The sequence below is a fragment of the Salvelinus fontinalis genome, chromosome 7 (assembly GCF_029448725.1).
Source record: "Salvelinus fontinalis isolate EN_2023a chromosome 7, ASM2944872v1, whole genome shotgun sequence".
NCBI classification, from domain to species: domain Eukaryota; kingdom Metazoa; phylum Chordata; class Actinopteri; order Salmoniformes; family Salmonidae; genus Salvelinus; species Salvelinus fontinalis.
The window spans coordinates 50,549,859-50,574,765 of record NC_074671.1 but is presented as its reverse complement, the minus strand read 5'-3'; the positions used below and the strand labels follow the sequence as shown (position 1 = coordinate 50,574,765).

Sequence of the window (24,907 nt, the reverse complement as noted above, 5' to 3'; positions counted from 1 at the left end):
ATGCGGACGTCTCAATATATACGGACGTCTCACTATACGGACGTCTCACTATGCGGACGTCTCACTATACGGACGTCTCACTATGCGGATGTCTCACTATGCGGACTTCTCACTATGAGGACGTCTCACTATGCGGACGTCTCACTATGAGGACGTCTCACTATGAGGAAATCTCACTATGTGGACGTCTCACGATGCGGACGTCTCACTATGCGGACGTCTCACTATGCGGACATCTCACTATGTGGACGTCTCAATATATACGGACGTCTCACTATACGGACGTCTCACTATGCGGACGTCTCACTATGCGGACTTCTCACTATGAGGACATCTCACTATGTGGACGTCTCACGATGCGGACGTCTCACTATGCGGACGTCTCACTATGCGGACATCTCACTATGTGGACGTCTCAATATATACGGACGTCTCACTATGCGGACGTCTCACTATGCGGACTTCTCACTATGAGGACATCTCACTATGTGGACGTCTCACGATGCGGACGTCTCACTATGCGGACGTCTCACTATGCGGACATCTCACTATGTGGACGTCTCAATATATACGGACGTCTCAATATATGCGGACGTCTCACTATACGGACGTCTCACTATGCGGACGTCTCAATATATACGGACGTCTCAATATATACTGACATCTCACTATGAGGACGTATCACGATGTGGACGTATCACGATGCGGACGTCTCACTATGCGGACGTCTCACTATGGGGACGTCTCACTATACAGACGTCTCACTATGCGGACATCTCACTATGCGTACGTCTCACTATGCGTACGTCTCACTATGCGTACGTCTCACTATACGGACGTCTCACTATGCGGACGTCTCACTATACGGACGTCTCACTATACGGACGTCTCACTATGCGTACGTCTCACTATGCGGACATCTCACTATGGGGACGTCTCACTATGCCGACGTCTCACTATGCCGACGTCTCACTATGCCGACGTCTCACTATGCGGACGTCTCACTATGGGGACGCCTCACTATGGGGACGTCTTACTATGCGGACGTCTCACGATGCGAACGTCTCACTATGTCGACGTCTCACTATGCGGACGTCTCACTATGGGGACGTCTCACTATGAGGACGTCTCACTATGGGGACGTCTCACTATGCGGACGTCTCTCGATGCGGACGTCTCACTATGGGACGTCTCACTATGCGGACGTCTCACTATGCGAATGTCTCACGATGCGGACGTCTCACGATGCGGACGTCTCACGATGGGGACGTCTCACTATGGGGACGTCTCACTATGCGGACGTCTCACTATGCGGACGTCTCACTATGCGGACGTCTCACTATGCGGACGTCTCACTATGCGGAAGTCTCACTATGCGGACGTCTCACTATGCCGGCGTCTCACTAAGTCGACGTCTCACTATGTGGACGTCTCAATATATACGGACGTCTCAATATATGCGGACGTCTCACTATACGGACGTCTCACTATGCGGACGTCTCACTATGCGGACGTCTCAATATATACGGATGTCTCAATATATACGGACATCTCACTATGAGGACGTATCACGATGTGGACGTATCACGATGCGGACGTCTCACTATGCGGACGTCTCACTATGCATACGTCTCACTATACGGACGTCTCAATATATACGGACGTCTCAATATATACGGACGTCTCACTATGCGGACGTCTCAATATATATGAACGTCTCAATATATTCGGACGTCTCACTATGTGGACGTCTGAATATATACGGACGTCTCAATATATACGGACGTCTCAATATATACGGACGTCTCACTATGTGCACGTCTCAATATATACGGACGTCTCAATATATACGGACGTCTCACTATGTGGACGTCTCAATATATACGGACGTCTCAATATATACGGACGTCTCACTATGCGGACGTCTCACTATACGGACGTCTCACTACGGGGACGTCTCACTATGCGGACGACTCACGATGCGGACGTCTCACTATGCGGACTTCTCACTATGCGGACGTCTCACTATGCAGACATCTCAATATGGGGACATCTCACTATGCGGACGTCTCACTATGCCGACGTCTCACTATGGGGACGTCTCACTATACAGACGTCTCACTATGCGTACGTCTCACTATGCGTACGTCTCACTATGCGTACGTCTCACTATGCATACGTCTCACTATACGGACGTCTCACTATGCGGACGTCTCACTATACGGACGTCTCACTATACGGACGTCTCACTATGCGTACGTCTCACTATACGGACGTCTCACTATACGGACGTCTCACTATGCGGACGTCTCACTATGCGGACGTCTCACTATACGTACGTCTCACTTTGCGGACGTATCACTATGCGGACGTCTCACTATGCGTACGTCTCACTATGCGTACGTCTCACTATACGGACGTCTCACTATGCGGACGTCTCACTATACGGACGTCTCACTATACAGACGTCTCACTATGCGGACGTCTCACTATACAGACGTCTTGTGAAAGCACATGACTCCCATCTCCTGACTTCTGTTCTCTGTACTGTCGTCCTGAACAAGGTCCGTCAGAGACCGCATCTGAATAGAAAGACTAAAAGGTGCTTAATAATAAATACATTGGTAGGCCATTAAATATAAAGTGCTGAGTCACTGTAATTGAGTGAACAACCTTGTCCAATGTCAACTAGTTCAACACTCCATGAGGAATAAAGCCTTAGAGCAAACAAAGTATGGCCTTTCCTTCACCTCTGTTAAAAAATTTACAGGTATAAAATATTGACCTTTCGTGGCTATCACACATAAAACATGAGTTCATTTGAAAAAGTAACAATGAACAAAGTTCTTTAGTCATCGTTATTATGTTATTTCTGAAATATGCAACACTACCAAGATCTTGCTCATTAGGTTGTCCATTGCATGGTAACCAAGATGGACAATTTCACAAGACAAGTACTGCAGTGCCATCTAGTGGCTATTAAACAACACAATTGCTCAAGCAGCATACAGGAGAGGAACTAACCAAGGAGCTGACTGTAGCACAAACCAGGGCCCTTACCGCATGAACGACACATTTCATACCTCCATATATACTATGGAGGCCTTAATATAACAACTCTGTATTACTCTCAAATCAAACTACCTATATAACTGTACATGAAATCCACCCCCATACCCTACCCCTAGACACTACTAATGGTTAGTGTGAATACCAAATCAACCCCTATAACCTACACATAGTCACTATCACCCTACTCCTTGACACTACATTTGAAACCCTACTTCTTCAATGAGTATCTTAAATAATCCCACAGCACCCCTCCTCGTACCACTCCCCCCCCCCCCCCCCCAAAGGTGCCTAACACTTGCACTTCACCCCCCCCCCCCCCCTCCACTAGCACTGACTTTGCTAATAGCTGCTTTATTGAGTAAAAATGTACTTACTATGACTGAGATATATGGTTGTCTTAAGCTGAATGTAAGTTGCTCTGGATAAGAGTGCCTTCTAAATGACTACAATGAACAAAAACGTCATCTCTAAAAGAGAAAGACAGAGTAACACTGAATGGAAAAAGTGTCCCACGCTACTGCAACACCACAACCAGGGCCATTTCCAGACAAAGAAATATATAATAAATTAAATACAAAACAATGACAAAAAAGTTCTCCCAAGAGGGGGGAAACCTCTTGGCTCCTTCAGTTGTGAGCCCAGTGTGTTAGAGTTGACGCCATCCAATAAATAACCATGTTTGACTCTAACTTTGTGACTTGGCCCAAGTTCTTCCCAACAACGGTTTTAATTCGCTGAAGCAGTTGAGCAGACCACATTAAACACTATTCACAACTGAAACCGCCCCCAGTTCTTCAACACGACCGTAAACCCAGGGCTATTATGTGGCGCACCAGGGAGCCTCTCCATCACACGTAATGGCTGCCGTAAATAACACGCCGCGACAGGAACATAAACCCACAGTCGCAGGGCTGGTGCCAAGTTAGAGCTGGACCTAGCTGCAACCTGGGACCAAACCCAAACGAGATCCAATACCACGACTAGTTAGACCGGAGTTGAACAACTTGAACATGAGTTGAAGTAATCGCTTTTGAAAGTTTAGTGACCTTTTTTGGAAACTAGACCTTTGCTCTTTCAAAAGGGATGGGTTCTCTATCATAAAATGAGCCAACTCTAACATAAACAGGTTTAAGCACAGGCACAGTTCAAAAAACAAAAACATCTCAAATCAGAAAATGAAAGGTCAATTGTACTGGACTTATTGCAAATTCAATTACTTTACATCAAAAATGTGTCGACCGATTGTTCAAACACCCACACTAATTGCCTAAAGATGTTTACTGTATGTGAATATCACCTCCATATACAAAGGTCAAATTTGCCTCAAACATAATTGCAAATGACACTGTTCAGTGATTTGGCCTGCGTCCCTACAATTGTCCATTGCCCCTGCCTTTTGTTAACCACATCTACTTAAAAAACACCCCAGGCACAACAACCATGCAATAAAAAAAATGATGTTTCAACCCTAAATGGCACCCTATTCCCTACATACTACCAAAAGTAGTGCACTACATAGGGAATAGGGTGCCATTTGGAACGTATGACCTACGTCTCCATACTAAGCCTTGCCAAGAGCTTCAATAACAACACACTTATAACAGCATACCTTATATTAAAAGCAGTCTTCTGCTTTTGCTCAATGTATAATTTCTGCCATTTAACAAGGCCCAGAACCGTTAAATCCAACTTTAAGATATCTGTACGTTGCCAGAAAATCCTAGCGAGACGTTACAGTATTTCACAGCTGAAGTATTTGCTGTCCACACACTTTATATGCATTTGGCAATTGGCCTTGCCCAGTGATAGCAAGCCTGATAATTGAAAGCATACTCTAACGTGCTAAAACCAACCACTAACATTTAGCTGCAGCTAGACTAGACATTCAGTCTTTTCAAAAGGAGGATCAACTCGATGTGAGAAAAACTGTTCAGGCAATCAGTAGAAAAACTAGCATAAGCATTCTTTCTAAAGCAACATTTACTTTGATGTCTCGAGTGACTAAAAAAGGATATACCACTGATTATGATTAGCTTGCACGGTAGTAGACTGTCTTCACTGATGTTCTTCCCTCTCTGTCCTGTAGATGGCGATCTCTTCCTAAGAAAACTGTCACGGCCCATATTCACAAAGTGTCTCAGAGTAGGAGTGCTGGTCTAGGATCAAGTCCTACTTGTCCATATAATCTTATTAATTGTGATCTAAAAGGAAAAACTGATCCTAGAACATTTATAATACTGTACCGGGTACTTTTGTCACATTTAGTGTCTCCTCCTTTACTCTTATCAGTCATAAAATCTGCCAGATGAGATGCTTCATGATTCTGCTGACTCATCAAGGTTTAGCGAGTGGCTCTGCCTAGGGATTGTAGCTGGGTATTCAGGATTAACATTGAACTCGATGGGATTATCATGCTATTACCTGGGAAGGTCACGGTGGGGAAATAAGCAAGGCTAGTGATTTCATCCAAATTATTACTACAGCATTGTTCAGTGAAAAGTGAAACATTGGACTGCCTAGTCAGTTGCACAACTGAATGCATTCCACCGAAATGTGTCTTCCGCATTTAACCCAACCCCTGTGAAACAAGGCATGGGATTTGGAGCTGGGTGTATGCATACGATCTATCATTAGGGAACTATATACATATGGTATAAACAGAATCCTAGCTTCAAAGCATGTCTCTGTCATATTATACAGCATATGTAACTGGGCTTGATTGCTCCATGTTATAGTAACCCAGTTGCACTAGACACAGTCCTAGCATGGCTGTGTAATTCTACAGCATTGTGTTGTCATTTATTCATAAGGGACAGAAAGGGTTCTCAGTAGTGAATTACTAGACCTTCCGTAACCCCCTGATACCCCTCCATGATCCGGAGGAGATTTTAAATTAATTAGAGACGACTGCGTCTCTCAAGGCCACATTGTGCACCAGCTGCAGTCTGTGCAATGCCACATTGTGCACAAGCTGCAGTCTGTGCAATGTTATCAGTGAATAAGTGTGTATGTGTATGTGTGTGTGTGGGGGGGGGGCTGATGGGGTGGGGAGAGAGGGTGTGTGTGTGTGTGTTTATGGCTGATGGGGTGAGGAGAGAGGGTGTGTGTGTGTGTGTGTGTGTGTGTGTGTGTGTGTGTGTGTGTGTGTGTGTGTGTGTGTGTGTGTGTGTGTGTGTGTGTGTGTGTGTGTGTGTGTGTGTCCCTCTCTCACTCAATAATCTCTTCATTACACAGTGCACCTCAGTATGATGCTGGCAGGCTCTCTCTGAATCAAAGATCTGGAGGATATCTCCTTGGCCCAGTACTGCAACACAAACATCAGGGATACAAAGCACCATGCAGGTTCCTCCTCCTTCATCAATAATACATGCAGTTTACTGTCTGCCTGTCTGCCTGCCAGGCTGGCAGTATATTGACCAGCCTGGATTCTGCTAGAAGAAGTGTAACAAGGGGATTTGTCTGACTGGCAAACTGTAGGCTTAACAATGTGTGTTCATCACAATGCAGGATACAGGTACTTACCTTCTATTATGACAACAACAACAACATGCTTTAACAAGTAGCATGTCATGTAGCATTTGTTCCTGAAGTGCCTTTACTCTTTTAGCCCAATTGCATTGAAATAATAGATTTTCGAAATAACAATTTCATTTCTGGCAGGTTCTTAGCAGTAGCTCTCCTCTTGTTATGTTGAGCAGATAACAATTACCATAATATCCATATTTAAATTGCAGTATAAAATATGATTGTATTCTTGAACACGGCCATTTGCTAAAAGAATACTTATCTTTGAAATACAGAGGATGGTGTAAACCGAACCTCATGCTATTCCCTAGAAATCACTGCCCAACAGATCCCTGGGGAGTCCATAAATTCAATTATCATGCAGGGCCAACCATTACATTAGAGCCTGGCTATTGCTCTCATGCAGGCAGCAACTGCAGATGTACAGCATACACACACCCCGGGATATGGTAAACCGTATGAGTGGCCCATTTATCATTGCCAAGGGACCCACACCCCCTGTCCATCCACACACAGAAAGAGAGAGAGAGAGGGAGAAAGACGGACACAAAGAGAGAGAGGCACACACACACACAAAAACACACAGAAACGTAAACAAATACACACAATCACACAGAAACGTAAACACACACACACACAAACACACAGAAACGTAAACACATACACACAATCACACAGAAACGTAAGCACATACAAACACATAACTCAGCAAAAAAAGAAATGTCCCTTTTTCAGGACCGTGTCTTGCAAAGATAATTTGTAAAAATCCAAATAACGTCACAGATCTTCATTGTAAAGGGTTTAAACACTGTTTCCCATGCTTGTTCAATGAACTATAAACAATTCATGAACAAGCACCTGTGGAACGGTCATTAAACACTACCAGCTTACAGACGGTAGGCAATTAAGGTCACAGTTATGAAAACTTAGGACACTAAAGAGGCCTTTCTACTGACTCTGAAATACACCAAAAGAAAGATGCCCAGGGTCCCTGCTCATCTGTGTGAATGTGCCTTAGGCATGCTGCAAGGAGGCATGAAGACTGCAGATGTGACCAGGGCAATAAATTGCAATGTTCGTACTGTGAGACGCCTAAGACAGCGCTACAGGGAGACAGGATGGACAGCTGATTGTCCTCGCAGAGGCAGACCACGTGTAACAACACGTGCACAGGATTGGTACATCCGAACATCACACCTTGCGGACAGGTACAGGATGGCAACAACAACTCCCGAGTTACACCAGGAACGCATAATCCCTCCATCAGTACTGACTGTCTGCAATAGGCTGAGAGAGGCTGGACTGAGGGCTTGTAGGCCTGTTGTAAGGCAGGTCCTCACCAGACATCACCGGCAACAACGTCGCCTATGGGCATAAACCCACCATCGCTGGACCAGACAGGACTGGCAAAAGTACTCTACACTGACAAATCGCAGTTTTGTCTCACCAGGGGTGACGGTCGGATTCACGTTTATTGTCGAAGGACAATGCCACCAGCCATACTGCTCGTTCTGTGCGTGAGTTCCTGCAAGACAGGACTGTCAGTGTTCTGCCATGGCCAGCGAAGAGCCTGGATCTCAATCCCATTGAGCACGTCTGGGACTTGTTGGATTGGAGGGTGAGGTCTAGGGCCATTCCCCCTAGAAATGACCGGGAACTTGCAGGTGCCTTGGTGGAAGAGTGGGGTAACATCTCACAGCAATAACTGGCAAATCTGGTGCAGTCCATGAGGAGGAGATGCACTGCAGTACTTAATGCAGCTGGTGGCCACACCAGATACTGACTGTTACTTTTGATTTTGACCCCCCCCCCTCCCCCCTTGTTCAGGGACACATTAATCCATTTCTGTTAGTCACATGTCTGTGGAACTTGTTCGATTTACGTCTCAGTTGTTGAATCTCATGTTCATACAAATATTTACACGTTTGCTGAAAATAAATGCAGTTGCCAGTGAGAGGATGCTTCCTTTTTCGCTGAGTTTACACACACAAACACACGCACGCACGCACGCACGCACGCACACGCACACACACACACACACACCGCCCAACCCACATGTTCACCATTCAGAGACTGCTGGCTCTATAGGCCTGCCTGTTTCCGCTCGTCACCCATCTCAATGTGTGAAACCACTATAGAAGAGAGGTATCCCAGTGATGGTCCCCATAGTGGTTTTGCACATTGAGATGGGTGACGAGCGGTGACAGCCATCACTGGGATCCCTCTCTCCCTGCACATGGCTGATAAGCCCCAATCTGTAGAGACAGCACCTGAGTCCCCAGCGGTCCCCTCGGTCCCCAGTCCCTCACCAATGTCAAAGATCCTCCAAACAGCTGTCAAAGGTATCTCCATGCTGTCTCCACACAGACCTCAGTCCACCACACAGATGTCAACCATAGAAATACAAGGAAAATACTATAGAATGAAAATATACTATTATACCAGCACCATTCTAGAATAGAAGTAATGCTATTTCTAGGACTTCACCTCACTAGGCAATCCCGTTCTTTCTTTTCCCCCATTCTAGCTTATAGCTAGAATGCATAGGCACGCTTTTTAGGTGTATTATCCATTTGCCCTACTGCTCTGTATGTTTGTCCTGATCTCTTTTAAAGACTCAGATCTGTAACAGTACCTTGCATTTTCCCCATGAATTACCACTGGTGCATTTGTATCCTTTGGACTAAATGGGACTGTTGAATTTCCTAGAATGCGATGCTGATGAGAAAATGTTTCAATCCATTTCGCTAGAGTTTCATTCAAGCGTGAGTGAATCGCATGCAGTAATCAAGGAAGGAGAAATAAAGTGGTGTGTGTGTGTGTAGAGTTGCACGTGCGTGAATGTGTGTGTCGAAGAAAGCTGTACGCATCTACACTTTATTATGGGTCTATTAAGCTGTGATACCATGGTGTGCCTCAGTGGACAAAGAAAATAAAGTGTGTTTCACACAAAGTGCAGCGTTTATTTTCCCACGTTGTTTAGACAGCCGTTTCCAGTGGTCATAATCTCAGCCAGCGTTTTAAAATGGCCCTTTCATGTACAGCCAGCACGGCCAAAGCAGCAGCATCTAGCGACCTCAGGAGTCTCTCTCCCTCTCCCTCTCCCTCTCCCTCTCCCTCTCCCTCTCCCTCTCCCTCTCCCTCTCCCTCTCCCTCTCCCTCTCTCTCTCTCTCTCTCTCTCTCTCTCTCTCTCTCTCTCTCTCTCTCTCTCTCTCTCTCTCTCTCTCTCTCTCTCTCTCTCTCTCTCTCAGGATTCTGAATTCCAGGGGAAACCCACAGCAGTGATTGGTACTGAATGAGAGGGTTTGACTGGAGAAAGACAGGCCACGCTTGTTGGAGTGACTGGGCCTGTGTTCTGCCTTCTCTGAGCCTAAACATGACCAGTTACTAGAGCTCATCATCAAATACCTTGTGGGGGATCCAGTGTTTTTCTTCCTGACTGAGTTTGAACGGAAGGTGGCTGGGTGGGGCTGGCTGATTAAACACCCTGCAGGGCTTAAGATAATGTTTAAGCAGTACACAGCACGTTCAAGGCCTGGCAGGTAAGGCTATACCAACATCTCCTTATAACCAATAAACCAATGAATATAGGTAATGTCTATCATATAGGGATATATAGCTGCTCTGACAGCCGATGCTTGAAGTTAGTGAGGGAGATATAAGTCTCCAACTTCAGTGATTTTTGCAATTCGTTCCCGTCATTGGCAGCAGAGAACTGGAAGGAAAGGCGGCCAAAGGAGGTGTTGGCTTTGGGGATGACCAGTGAAATATACCTGTTGGAGAGCATGCTACGGGAGGGTGTTGCTATGGTGACCAGTGAGCTGAGATAAGGCGGAGCTTTACCTAGCAAGGACTTATAGATGACCTGGAGCCAGTGGGTTTGGAGACGAATATGTAGCGAGAACCAGCCAACGAAAGCATACAGGTCGCAATGGTGGGTAGACCAGGGGCCGTATCAGTAAAGTGTCTCAGAGTAGGAGTGCTGATTTAGTATCAGGTTTGCCCATTAGATCATAATGAATAGGATTACATGGACAGGGTGAGCAACTGATCCTAGATCAGCACTCCTATTCTGAGATACTTATTGCTTTTTACAAACTCCTGTAGTTTAAGTTCTGATAACAAACTTTAAATGCCCAATGAAGAAGGATACAGAAGTCTAAGGCACATGTCGCTGGCAGTTGCCATGATATTGCGTAACTGTACCCCCCCCCCCCCCCCCGCCCCAATTTAAAACACTAGCTAAAGTTAAGGCTTGTTACTCAGTTGTATTACGACACAAAGGGAACCAGGAAGTATACAATTACGTGCAAAATCATAAAGCCTTCATAATGCATTCTTTCCCTACACAATACAATCAATACACTGTAACCTAACGTGTCCCAGAGGAGGTAGTCAGTCTCTCTCTCTCTCTCGGTCTCTCTCTCTCTCTTGCACGCTGAAGGCAGAGAAGAGAGCATAACTAGTTAAGGAGGAGGCATCAGACCCTGCAGGGTCAGAGACGCACACTTCAAAGTCTACAGCATTTAATCTGTCGTCCTCTGGAGGCAGTGTGTGTGCGCGTGTGTCTGCCGGTATCTGTATATCATTACGTGTCTGTGTGTGTGAGGAGGTTACTCTTAGGGGCAGAGTGCCTCTAGTTCACCCTGCCATCACATTAACAATTATCTCCCTGATGCAGCCCTCTCTTTCGATTTCTATTACAGACCCTAAAGAGCATGCCTGAGCTCCCAGAGGAGAGGAGCATCTCCCAGGCATGTGTGTGTGAGAGGGGGTACTCCAGGAGGGATAATCCCAATTTCAAATGGAGCTCAGAGACACACACACCCCACATTCTTCTTTTACCACTCCCTTCTCCTCCTCCTGTCTGGCACAGATAAATCATCCCTCTTTCACCCCCCTTCCTCACACACACACCCGGAGTTGTAATTAGCATGGCATCCACTCTCATGACTCGAAGAAGCAGTACTCAGAGAAAGCCACACACAGCCAGGCAGTAGATATCTCCCTCCTAGCTCTTCACTAAGGTCAGAGGCTGATCAGTCTCTTAGTCCGACTGACTACAGTACGAGGTGCTGGCACGCAGAGTTTCCCAATGAGATAAGAGCCGTGTGTGTGTAAACGTCCTTCTCTTGTGCTGCGACTGTATGGCATTGGCTACAGTGAGCCTCAACGTGACTCTGATTGCATGGTCACACACGACCTTGTCGACGGCTACGGCATACCTCAGGAACCGCAATGCGGAAGTAGGTCGTTCTCCACATTCACAAACTAACACCCAAGTGTTTTCCAAAGACTCCATGGTAAAACGCCACTGCCTCAGTGGGGTGCCTCCAGGAAACATTTCTCTTACAATCTATATCTATACGTCATTTAGCAGATGCTGTTATCCAGAGCAACTTAGTAAGTGCATACATTTTCATACTGGTCCGAGTCTACAACGCTGGCATTGCAAGCACCATGCTCTACCAACTGAGCCATACAGGACCATCTATACAAAGAAGGCTATGTACAGTATGCGGTCATTGTCATGATGCGTATGCTAGCGACTCTATTCAGTATGTAAGTGTGTTGTTACGAGCCCAGGCTGTTAACTCGGTATTCTCAGGAGGACTTCTAGAACGCTCGAGACCACTACTACTAAAGCATTGTAGATATGGCTATCCTACGGTATGTAAATTTCAAGTCCGCTTTAGGCTTGCTGCCGTAGCGCTCTTCTATGAAGCTATTTGGGGCTGTAATGAATTTACCGGGGTTCTAAAGTTGTAAACAGCTGAGTCCAAGGCCGTGGTCAGCTGGTATCTGCTCTGTCACACTGTCGGTCCCCTCTCTCCGAGCCCTACCTCACGCCCTCCGCATCCGCACTTCTGGCTCGCTGGTCTGCTTTCCCCTTGTTATACAACCCCTGTGTGTGTATGTGTGTGTGTGTGTGTGCGCTTATGCGTTACATTTGACGTTATCCCTGAAATCTGCTGCACTAATGTCCCATAATATGGGTTGATAATACCATGGCGATGGGAGCAAGACCTAGAATTGCCATCCAGAAAAGGGTTACAGGACCCAACGTAAATATATATGTTTTTGGTTGAGGGAAGTTATCAGTTCAGTGACCTTGGTCGATGACCGAGCAGGACTGGCATGCCTACAACTGTTGGCTTTGGGTTTAAGGCTGATAGTGTGTGTGCGTGCGTGCGTGCGTGCGTGCGTGCGTGCGTGTGTGTGTGTGTGTGTGTGTAAGACAGCATCAACATTACCATTGTTCCTTCGCTTTTGCTTCGTGCGACTTCCCTCTGCAGGCGAGCCACGGCCAGCTTCTCCCTGAACAAAAGAAAGAGCGAGAGAGAGAAGGACGGAAAGAAAGAGAACGAGAGAGAGGGAGAGAAAGGGAAAGAGAGAGAGCGAGAGGAGAGAAAGAGCGAGAAAGAGAGAGCGAGAGAGAACAAGAGACGAGTGAATAGCTGATGCTTTTTCATTGGGACACAGTCAGGCAGGTCTGTCACCTCTCTCTGTCAGTGATCCATGCACTGTGCTCTGCCAAACAACTAGCTAACAGCACTGTGGTTTACCAACACGTCAACAAACAACAAACAGAAAGGGTATAGGGGGCAGCAACTAGACACGACACACTCAACAGAGACACACTAGCCTACGCCTTGATGAAAAAATAGCACACAAAAAGCACGAAAAGAATTACACATTGACAAGCATAAACATCCACTCAGTCAGAGAGATACAGCGTCTAGCGTTCTATTTCTATGAAAACTGTGTAACACACAAACCCCCCACTCTCACGTGAGCTCAGTCATTTTGCTAATGAGAGAAAGTGGCGCGCTCATGTACTGGCACTGATAATGATGGCCTCTTTAGAGCTTTTCCCAAGGTATCACTGCCTGACTGACTAACAGTTCTCTCGGCCAGGCATGCCTTCCATATTAACAACATACCGTAACATGTTTGAAAGCTACAGACAAGAGGAATTGTACTGCTGTGGTTTCAATGCCAGCCAGCCACCATCACTTTGTTAGCCCACAAAACAACGCTTAGTAATCCATATTACTGGTAGCTACCTGTCTGGAACCAACAGACAAGACAACTTCTCTAGGCCAGGAATACCTTCCATATTAGCAACCTATCTGAAGGCAAGAAACAAGAAGAGGTACTATAATGCTGTGGTTTCATTGCCCACCAGCCACCATTGTTAGCCCACAAAATAACTCTTAGCATTAGTAATAGGGCAATTTCACAGCATCGGAATTGCGCTGAGACGCCAACAAAGAGTTTCTTCTTTGACTTACCTGGGGAAAGTCCTGCGTAAAAAGACTACTAAGGTAGAAGCTATAGAGTAGTAGATGAATACAGATATAGTAGAATATGGATGGTGAAGTCCCCACTGAATTAGCAGTTTGTAGGACACTACTCGCTGACACTAGCTAAGAAAGTTCTGGTTTGTGTGTCATCCAACTGCTGTGTGTGAGGAAAGGGAAAGAGAGACATATTCACTTACGCAAAGCCTTGGCACGCTGACTGATTGAGAAACAGTGACGCTGTGAATCCGACCGGAAGTTGATGCTATGAATCTGAGCATAAGTTGACCTGCCCTATAAAAACACGCAAACACAAATGTGCACACACACACACACACACACACACACACACACACACACACACACACACACACACACACACACACACACACACACACACACACACACACACACACACACACACACACACACACACACACACACCTGTCCCCATGTGATCCTACACGCTACACCTGAAACTGAAACACATGGCAACACACTCCCGCTCCAGTTGCACACTCCTGTTAGTAACCATTCCAGTTACTGTGTGTGTGTGTGAGTGTGAGTGTGTGTGTGTGAGTGTGTGTGCGTGTGCTGTGTCACCTTGTGAGAAACACCTGAACTTCTGTAACTCGTCACCACATCTACACTGTTTTCCTAACTGGCAAGTCATGACATACCCTGCTGCTACTGTTTATTATCTATCCTGTTGCCTAGTAACCTTACCCCTACCCATATACATATCTACCTCTATTACCTCACAGCCCTGCATATCGACTCGGTACTGGTACCACGTGTATATAGCCAAGTTATCGTTACTCATTGTGTATTTATTCCTTATGTTGTTATCTTTCTATCGTTATAATTGTTTCTCTCTGCATTGTAGGGAAGTAATCATTTCCCCGGTAATCTACACCTGTTGCTTATTAAGCAAGTCTTTGTCAGGTCTGCGAGCAAGACATGTAAGGGGTTAAGTTTCCAGCCACTTATTCACAGACATGTTACAGGGGGCAGGAAACTTGAGCTAACTGCGCCCGTTGAGAAAACCACTGCCAAAAATAGAGCCATTTGACATTCTGTGTTAAACATAATTACAGTAATTGGTACATTTTTAACAGGCAGTCAAAACAATATTTCAACATGGCAACATTTGACTCCAATTTCAGCCCTGAGAATGTGGAGGGGTGGTATTCGAATAGGATCATGTAAGTAAGGGCTGGAGGTAAAAAAACGGTGTTCTAATTAAATGGTATGGTAGTATGGAATTGGAACATGGCCAAGATGTGTTCCAATGCTCTGATCCCATGTTTGATCGAACAGGAAGCGGAAAGCAAGCCCAGTCAAAACTGTTCGCTGCTCTGGCACCCCAATGGTGGAGCAAACTGCCTCACGACGCCAGGACAGCGGAGTCAATCACCACCTTCCGGAGACACCTGAAACCCCACCTCTTTAAGGAATACCTAGGATAGGATAAAGCAATCCTTCTGACCCCCCCCCCCCACCCCCCCCCCCTTAAAAGATTTTGATACACTATTGTAAAGTGGCTGTTCCACTGGATGTCATAAGGTGAATGCACCAATTTGTAAGTCGCTCTGGATAAGAGCGTCTGCTAAATGACTTAAATGTAATGTAAATGTACTGTATGCTCAAACAGCTAGCTGTCCACAGTTGACCATGTCTTTGTGAATCTTTTCATCTCAATACTTAATTGAAACCCCAGCTGCATACAAACCCTCCTCCCTTCATCCCTGCGTTTTTTTCCCCCCTGCTCTTTGAACACAGTTAGGGGGCATCGGGAGCGAGTGGATTCCAACGGCAGCGACGGGCAGACAGATCGGGGTTGGCACCTCGCTGGCCTCCAGCAGTTCCCAGTCTCCTGGATTCACCTGGCACTGCCCGCACCAGTGCTCAGTCCGTACCCACAGTCTGCCCACAATATATCCACCACGAGCAGTTGGGCCGGTGAAGAGCAGGAACGCAGCTTGACTAGCAACCACCTAACCCCCCCCCCCCCCCCCCCCCCCCCCCCGCGGACGCCCCACTGCTTCCCACGCCTCGCACAAGCTGCTGCAGCGAAGGGCAATGGGCCAAGGACCAGGGAGGGCCAAGCTCTGCCCCCAGGCTGACACCACGGGCAGGGCAGGGGCAAGGGAGGGCGCCCCAACCATCCCATATCCCACATGCCATCTCATCGCTCGCCCTATAGGTACTTTTGGCAATATGTACTGACAGTATGAACGTTAAGCCAAAAAACGACATTTGATTGGTTACTGCAGAGTATTGGACCAGAACTATACTGAAACCTTATTAATCAGGCTCCATATGTTTCTGAACTAGATCTGTCACATCTAGTTCTGATCCAGGATCAGCTGTCAGTTGTCCACCCATCCACATGATACTTATTGGTCTTTTCCTCATTGGGATGTTGTCATTCAGGCACAATCACAGCAACATCACCTTCCTTTAGGTTTCGTATGACAGCCTAGAATGATCCAAGGCGAGGCGAGGAAAGGTGTGTGTACGAACACAGATCAAATCAGCCCTGTTTCCCCAGACATTCTCCCGCATTCTCCAGGCTAACCAATCTTCACCATCTCTGGATTGTTTTCGTCGTCACGTGACAGACAACGAGCGCGGCTGCTTAGGCGTCGGAGCATCCCAGCGTGCAAAGACATGATCTGGCGAGGGGCGGGAGGATCAATCATTCTCCGGGAGATGTTATTTGCCAACCTGAGCTGACACGTTTGCCCCAAGACACGCTTTGAAATGCATTGTGGGAGGCAGCTCGTTGTGTTGCGTTTTTTTCTTGTATCCTCATTGTTCCATTGTCAACCATTGTCCCTTGTGTGAGGTTGTGTGGTTTAAGTCTATTTAGTCAAGTCTAAGTTTGTCTGATGAGGACAGGTGGGAATATACAAAGAAAATAGTTATCCTTGTTCATAATACTTAGGGTTACTCTGTAGTCCAAACTACACATGCATACACTGGCAAGCCAACCCTACCTCTCTGTCCTATCAAAACCATTGCCGCAACGCTACTGCGTACGTAACAATGACAAAATGACATACTGCCTTCAGGAAGCCTAGCGTTTAGAGCACTGGTCCAGTATCCGAAAGGTCGCTGGTTCAAACGCCCGAGCAGACAAGGTGAAAAATCTGTCGATGTGCCCTTGAGCAAGGCACTTAACCCTCATTTGCTCCAGGGGTGAAGTACTACTAAGGCTGACCCTGTAAAACAACATATTTCACTGCAGCTATCCGGTGTATGTGACAATAGAACATCGTCCATGGTTGTACACTACAAATAGTCATGCCGGGGAAGAATTTGGCTAAAACAGGAAATCGACCTCACCATCCACTACATAATAATGAAAACTCATCTCCAGCAATGCCAGCTCTCACAGACTATACTCTAAACACACCACTCTGGGAAAAGGATGCCTGAATAAAATAGCCCTCCGTTAGTGTTAATACAAGGCTTACATAAGCAAACGGAACATCTAAACCATGACGTTATCTCGATCTGAGTAAACCGCAAATGTACACAGAGGGAAGTGGATGGGAAGCATAAATGTTTGGATGATGATGAGTCCCCATGCATTTATGTATTAGCGCTGGCTAGTTCCACGCTGAGTTTTAACTCTGCAGGTGAACAAATCTGGTGTGTGTGTGTGTGTGTGTGTGTGTGTGTGTGTGTGTGTGTGTGTGTGTGTGTGTGTGTGTGTGTGTGTGTGTGTGTGTGTGTGTGTGTGTTTGGAGAGACCTTGCCGGTTGCCTCTCTTTTTCCTTCCATGGAGTGTCAAGCCAATGAGTTTGTTCTGGCGCTTATTAAGTTATGGCATCCATTAGAAAGCAATCATGGCTAATGCCCCCCGTGTGTGTGTGTGTGTATGCAGGTGCATCTACGCACATGTATGTTATGCAGTTACAGCCATGTCACTAGAAAACGTTCCCCCTTAGCACTGAGAGGCAGAGAGAGGCTGCTACATCTACCACCCACATCTGGGGGGACTGACCTCTGGTACCCTGTCCAGACCTGGGCTACACGGGAGAACAGCGGGAGGCTGGAGCCATATGTTATCACCTCACACAACACCCATGAAACGAGGAGGTCAGATGGCCAATGAGTGTTACCACACCGCATGCATCAATAATGGAGGACATGAAACATGATGAGGTTTCTTTGGAAACACACAAAGAACACCTCTATATCTATCGTTGGGAAGCTATACGTTTTGGATAAGAATGGCTCCATCTTTTTAGACATTTTAAACACTTTATAAATTATGGAAAACCTTGATAGAGAATAGCCAGGGAACGAACCATGAACCTTTTCAGAGGCAGAGACATATTTTACAAAATACAGTAGGAACCGTTCAAATGGGATGATGTTCAGATATTATATGCTTTGCCAATTGCCTTATCTTCTGAAATTACAACACGTATGTTTACACATTCATTTCCACACAATAAGAAAACCCAAGGATCTTTAGCTCATATTACCCGTCAACAATCAGTAACAGTCACACAAACCACTAATCCTCTGTCCAAGGACAGCTATGGCAAATTTTGCTCTGAAGCCTTGGGTCTGACAGGGTTTAGAATGTTCCTAGCGAGCAAGGATCCCCCCCCCCACACACACACACACACACACACACCTCCCCCCGTCTCTCTAAACATTTTCTCATTGGGCATGTCACGGCTGACCTCGATTGTTTCTAAACCACATCAGCCACAGTCAGAAGCATTCCACCTCAGACGGAACGAAACACTCCGACAGAACAGATGTACTCTGAAATGGCCTCCGATGCCCCGACATCACACGACAGTTCACAGACAGAATACAGACAGTCGGCTCAGGCACGATGAATGGAGATTCTGAATCATCAGTCACAAATCACTGCAGGTGTTCAGTGTTGGAACCAGACGCAAACGTGCACAGATACACACACACACACACACACACACGTATGCATGCATGCACACAAACATACACGCACACCACACACTGTGGGGTATTTTCACAGTCTATGTCAAACCCCAGTTATTCAGGTATACACTCATGTTCCGATGTGTAATCATGTGTGTATCACTCCTATAGTTGTCTTTATCTGTCCATTCCTTTCCCCATGGAGCCAGTGTTGATGTCACACTGACCAACACGTGACAACAACCATCACAAGCTTTACATTCGCTCTGCAGTAGGCCCTTCAAAATGCACTGACTGCCTCTCTATACGGGGGGACTCACTCTTAAGCCTCACACACACACACACACTCCATACCCCATTATGGCTGTTTACTGCTGACTCATCCAGGCTAGTTTTAAAGGCCACCCCTGGTCCCTTTTTACTCATTGTGAATGGGAAGCCATCGACCATCGTTTCAGAGGCAGCGCAAACACTGTCCCCTTTTACAGCAGCAGACAAACAAGTCATTCCTCTAGAATAGACACAAAGGTACGGGTAAACACTGGCTCTCGTTCTCTCAAGGGTCCCTGGTCGCCCTGGAGAGGCCATTACAACGCGTTAGCTATGTTCAAATACTGACACACACATACGGATGTGGACACACACACACACACACACACACACACACACACACACACACACACACACACACACACACACACACACACACACACACACACACACACACACACACCTACATCTCTATGTAAGAGAGCGCCAGGTACCAGCAGCCAATACAGTTCTGACCCCACTGAGCCAAATAAAAAGAAAAGAAACGGCAAGTGGATGAGGTCTGCTTGTTTCTCCCACAATTATCCTGTGATTTACGATTGGGATAGATGGGAGCTGAAGTTTGTTGACATTCCCGAGGCTCGGTTAACCTCAATCTGAAGCCATGGGCCGGTGTGTAACTCAAAGTGCTGATTTAGGATCAGTTTCGCCTTTTATATCACAATGAATAAGATGACATCGACAGGGGGATCCTACATCAGCACTCCAACTGAGAGGCTTGATCAACACGCTCCAGTTCATTCCCAACAAATGTCATACATGGTTTTGTTTCCCGAAAAGGGCATCTTTAAATCGTGTGAAAAGATCAATCAAGAGATGTTACTAGAATGGTTTGACACCTGTCCTTGGTTAAGAATGATGATGGAAGCTTATGTTTCCAGGTTTTAACAATAAAGAAAGCATTTTCTTCAAAAGTAGATGAATGCTTGTCATATATCCTGTCATCTTCTCAATCCACGCACCTTGGTTGGACTGTGAGGCTGCAACAGTATACTGTTCACATTGTGGCTTTTCTCATCACAATTTTGTCGGATAAAGTATGAAGCTTCGATGCCAAAAAAACTCTCAAATGACGGCAGACACATCAATCGTCTCATAAAGAGTTTGCATGTGAAAACTTACGGCCCAGTTACTGCTGAAAGCATACTGCTTAAAACTAGTCTTAAAGTCTTAAAACTAAATCCAATCTGGGGTGTTTCCAACTAACTTTTATGTCCACCGGTTTTGTCTCTTCAACTTAATCCTTAGTGGACACATGTATCAAAGGGATAGATGCCAACACAATCAAAGATTAAAGTTATATTTAAAGAGGCACAACAACCAGAGTTCTACAAGCCTGTGTTCCAAGAATATGTCATTGCATAAAGACTCTGTTGAGAAATATAATCCATGGCTTTATTTTGTGGGCCAAACCTGATTGGCAATCCTTGGAATTTAGCAGTTAGTGACTGGAATACTGTCCTGCTAAAATGTTCACCTTGGAGAACTCCCGTAGAGCGAACCCAGCCGTTTTAAACCACAAGAATGTGGCGTTTTAATGGCATAATTTAACAGGGTAATACTGTACTTTGTCTCTAAAGGCAAAGGAGTAATCAGATTCCACCAACACCATCCATTGACAGTTACCACAGAAAACCTTTTTATTGCCTGTAAATGGTGTTGGGGTATTAACTTTTAATGTTGCTTTTGAGTGGGACAATAGATTCAGAAGGCAGTCAACCACAACATGACAAGGATTTAACAGTCTTTCACATTTGAAATATGTCTTTCACATTTGAAACTATGTTGGCAATCGCTGCGACTATAGAACAAATACATTCATATAGCCTACACAGCTGTCAAACGGAAATCTTGCTAATCTCAAAATGACTGAGCTATCCATCAGAGACAAGGCATTTGCCTTGCCCCATTTTCAACAGGGCAACTTAGACAGACTTAGACCGAAACAGGCTCATACTGGCTTGTCCCATGTCGGAGAGCCCTCCAAAGACCTCTGCTGTTTTTAGAGTTTCCCACGTGCTGTTCTTAGCTAGATAAATGTGTAGCGGGACTATGGGAGGAATGCATTCACTGCTGCTCTTAATTGATGTGAGTGGTCGTCAGCAGCAGTAGAGACTGTCTAAACAGAGTCAGGGGTTAGAGAGGGGAGAGGAACTCAGGACTCACACTCAGGCCTCACACACCATTACTGCTTTATGGGCGCCTCTGGGTCTTCCCACTGTGTGTGTGTGTGTGTGTGTGTGTGTGTGTGTGTGTGTGTGTGTGTGTGTGTGTGTGTGTGTGTGTGTGTGTGTGTGTGTGTGTGTGTGTGTGTGTGTGTGTGTGTGTGTGTGTGTGTGTGTGTGTGTGTGTGTGTGTGTGTGTGTGTGTGTGTGTGTGTGTGTGTGTGTGTGTGTGTGTGTGTGTGTGTGTGTGTGTGCGCCTGCGCCTGTGCCTGTGCCTGTGCGTGCGGTGTAGTTCATGCTCATTTAAGTGTGTGTTTGCATGTGTGCGAGTGTGTCCAACCCCAGTGCTGGACAGCACAGAGCGGGAGATAGACTGGCCTCTGGGGAATTGGGTCCTCTTCCCAAATGAAACGAGTCTGGCTGCAAATGAGGTGGACACACTGGGGCTGGCCATTGAACAGGAGAACATTCCTCAGCAATTCATTTTGACCTGAACCCAGTATACTAGCTGGGTCGATGAATGGAAGAGGGGAAGGAGGGGAGAGAGGGGGAGGAGAGAGAAGATAGTGAGAAGAGAGAGAGGGAGAGGACTAAAAGCATAATATTTGATGAGAGGATGGCAGTAACCGGTTGGGATCCCTGTATGCTTACTGCCAGCGGCTTGTCTGTCAACAAGCTGACTGTCCATGTAGACGTTTGGATTACATGCAAAGTGGTTGGCAGGACATTGTGAGTGGATAATATGTTGTGCCACCACATCACTGGTTGGACTGGCATGACAACATTTACAGTACTTCCATTGAAATATCAACTTTCAACATATTGTTTCATCTGAAAGTAAACTCTTAGTGGGATTATAACAAATAGGACATTTACACAACCAATCCAGTGACTCCACAATACATTTGTCACACAAAAACACACTATAAACTGGCTCCATATACTGTCGATTACATAGTACAGTTGATGACATACATTAACATCAAACGCTGTACAGGAATAGAATGGGGGGGGGGGGACACACACACACATTCATTCATCGCGGGGACACATGGAGCACAACGCTTTTAAATCCATCAAATCAAATCTCTCCACTTCGCAATCCTCTTCAACTAATCCCCAGGTATGTTTCAGAGGCTGCTTGCCTCAAACATGTCATCTCCTATGGTCCTGTGGTGTCATGTTCATGTGTTTCTGTCGCCTCGTGGTTTACTCCGATAATAGACAGAAATAGGAGCCGTCACTCAAGTCAGGGGGGTTTGAGTGACAGCTAAGGGTTCTGATGATAAGGGTGTGTATGCAGTACTGTCACCCCCTCATACGGTGACTGCTGTGGGGCTGGCACATGTGGCTAGCTAGCTCTCCCCTCACCAGTCCTGGAGGAATAGGGGTAGGGGTCCACGGGAGCCCCACAGCTGTACAATGGAGCTGGCCACATCCAACCATCCATACATCCATCCAGAAAACACACACACACACACACACAAACACACACACACACACACACACACACACACACACACACACACACACACACACACACACACACACACACACACACACACACACACACACACACACACACACACACACACACACACACACACACACTGGGGGAGAGCCAGGAACACCCAAGCCAAAGCAGTAATGATGTGAACACACACACACACAATCCCAGCAAGGGAGCACAATCCATACCCCACCATTGCTGTTTCTATGGCAGGATTAGACTCACTGCTGGGGGAAACATACTAATCTTTAATATGGCTAAGAGGGGACGAAATACATTCCAACACACATGCACACACACACACACCTCCCAGACTAGCTTGTTGTACCTCTCCTTGAACGATTGGGCACATATTCCCTCTGTTATCAATCAGAATTAAAGCCGCTTACAGGGCCGGCCCCCGTGCCGTTGCCACAAGCAACAGGGGACACAATTGCTCTCCTTTTCCCTGGACTGGCTAGTAAAAGGATCCTGCAAATCAGGATCATCTCCTGCGAGTAGCCTCATTCCCGAAATAAGAAATGGAGCTAACGCTAGGCTACACGCTCATCGGAACCAGTTGGACAAACACAGCTCACAGCAAGCTGACCCCGATTTAAAGAGGCACAACCGGTCAAATATGATAACGCCACAGTCAACCACACGTACGCAGCAAGGAGGCATGTACACTGCATTTAACTTTGCGGCTCCTTGCAACTTAAAGGACACACCTGGCTGAAATTCACATGAAATGACAACAGGAAGAAAACACAACACCGTTAAGCCCAACACAATAGCCTACTATTATTGGGTCGCGTAGAAGCCTTTGCACCAGATGCAGAAGCTTGATGCCCCCAGTCCACAAAATCTGAGAAAAAATACTACTGAATTCCCATGTCTTAAAGGGACATCTCCTGTCTTAAAGGGACATCTCCACTCTTAAAGGGACATCTCCACTCTTAAAGGGACATCTCCTGTCTTAAAGGGACATCTCCACTCTTAAAGGGACATCTCCACCCTTAAAGGGACATCTCCACCCTTAAAGGGACATCTCCACCCTTAAAGGGACATCTCCTGTCTTAAAGGGAAACGAGTGGTGGTGTTATGAGCGTCTAGCTGTTCTCCTTACCATGCCCGAGGTGATGCATCCTGGTGTGCTGTCTTCAGCTGACACACATGGTAATCCTGCTGCACGCTGCACTGCACAGCTGCTGCTGCAAGCCACTGATCCCACCCACGATAAAGTTTACATCCACAATGCAGCCCTCTGCTCGGTGTGACAACTGCGCAGAACAGCGATCACCCTCTCTCTCTCTCTCCGAGCCTCTCTCTTTCTATTGCACTCCCTCTTTCTCTCTCTCTGACTTGCTCTACACAATCTCTGCCTGTCCTCACTCTCACACACTGTGTGTGTTTCTATCACTCTGCCTCTCTCGTTCTCTCTCTCTCTCTCTCTCTCCCTCTGACAACATGCACACTGCTGCCTCTCAACGCCGTTTATCACTCTTTCTCCTCTGTCTCTCTCCCTCTCTGCCCCTCTCTCGCTCACACTCGCGTTACATACTCTGCCGCTCTCACACCGTCTCTCTCTCTGTCTCTCTCCGTCTCACTCGCGAGGTCCCTCCTCTTTCTGTGCCTCAGCGCTTTTCTCCTGCTCAAGCTACAGGACGTTTAACATGTGTTGGGGGGGTGTAGGGATGGGTGAGATGGCTGCTGGCTCTGAAGGTGGCACTTTCCTCTGGGGAGATGAAGGGGGGTGGGTGATGATGGGGGGGTAGGAGAGATGGGGGAGGGGTGGGTGACAGCAGTGGGGGGGGGGGGGGGGTTCAGGGACGTGAGTGGAGCTCGGCTTGAGATGTTTCTGACTGAGCTCTTTTGAGAGAGAGAGAGAGAGAGAGAGAGAGAGAGAGAGAGAGAGAGAGAGAGAGAGAGAGAGAGAGAGAGAGAGAGAGAGAGAGAGAGAGAGAGAGAGAGAGAGAGAGAGAGAGAGAGAGAGAGAGAGAGAGAGAGAGAGAGAGAGAGAGAGAGAGAGAGAGAGAGAGGCTTGGCTGCCCGGGACAAACTCCAGCCCATCTGCCGCAATCACAATCAG

General features: G+C 46.6%; 1 protein-coding gene across 5 annotated transcripts in view; it reads right to left on the bottom strand.

Moving 5' to 3' along the window:
* Positions 1–24,907, bottom strand: part of LOC129859633 (nck-associated protein 5-like) — a 157,551-nt gene that overhangs the window by 79,718 nt on the left and 52,926 nt on the right. For 4 of the 5 annotated variants that reach the window (XM_055929666.1, XM_055929667.1, XM_055929671.1 and 1 more), the window contains one exon: positions 12,853–12,916. In XM_055929666.1, coding sequence (XP_055785641.1) covers positions 12,853–12,916 — 64 coding nt within the window. Of the gene's footprint in view, positions 1–12,852; positions 12,917–23,944; positions 24,458–24,907 lie in introns of those variants that run through there. The other variant, XM_055929668.1, reaches the window with a different exon arrangement.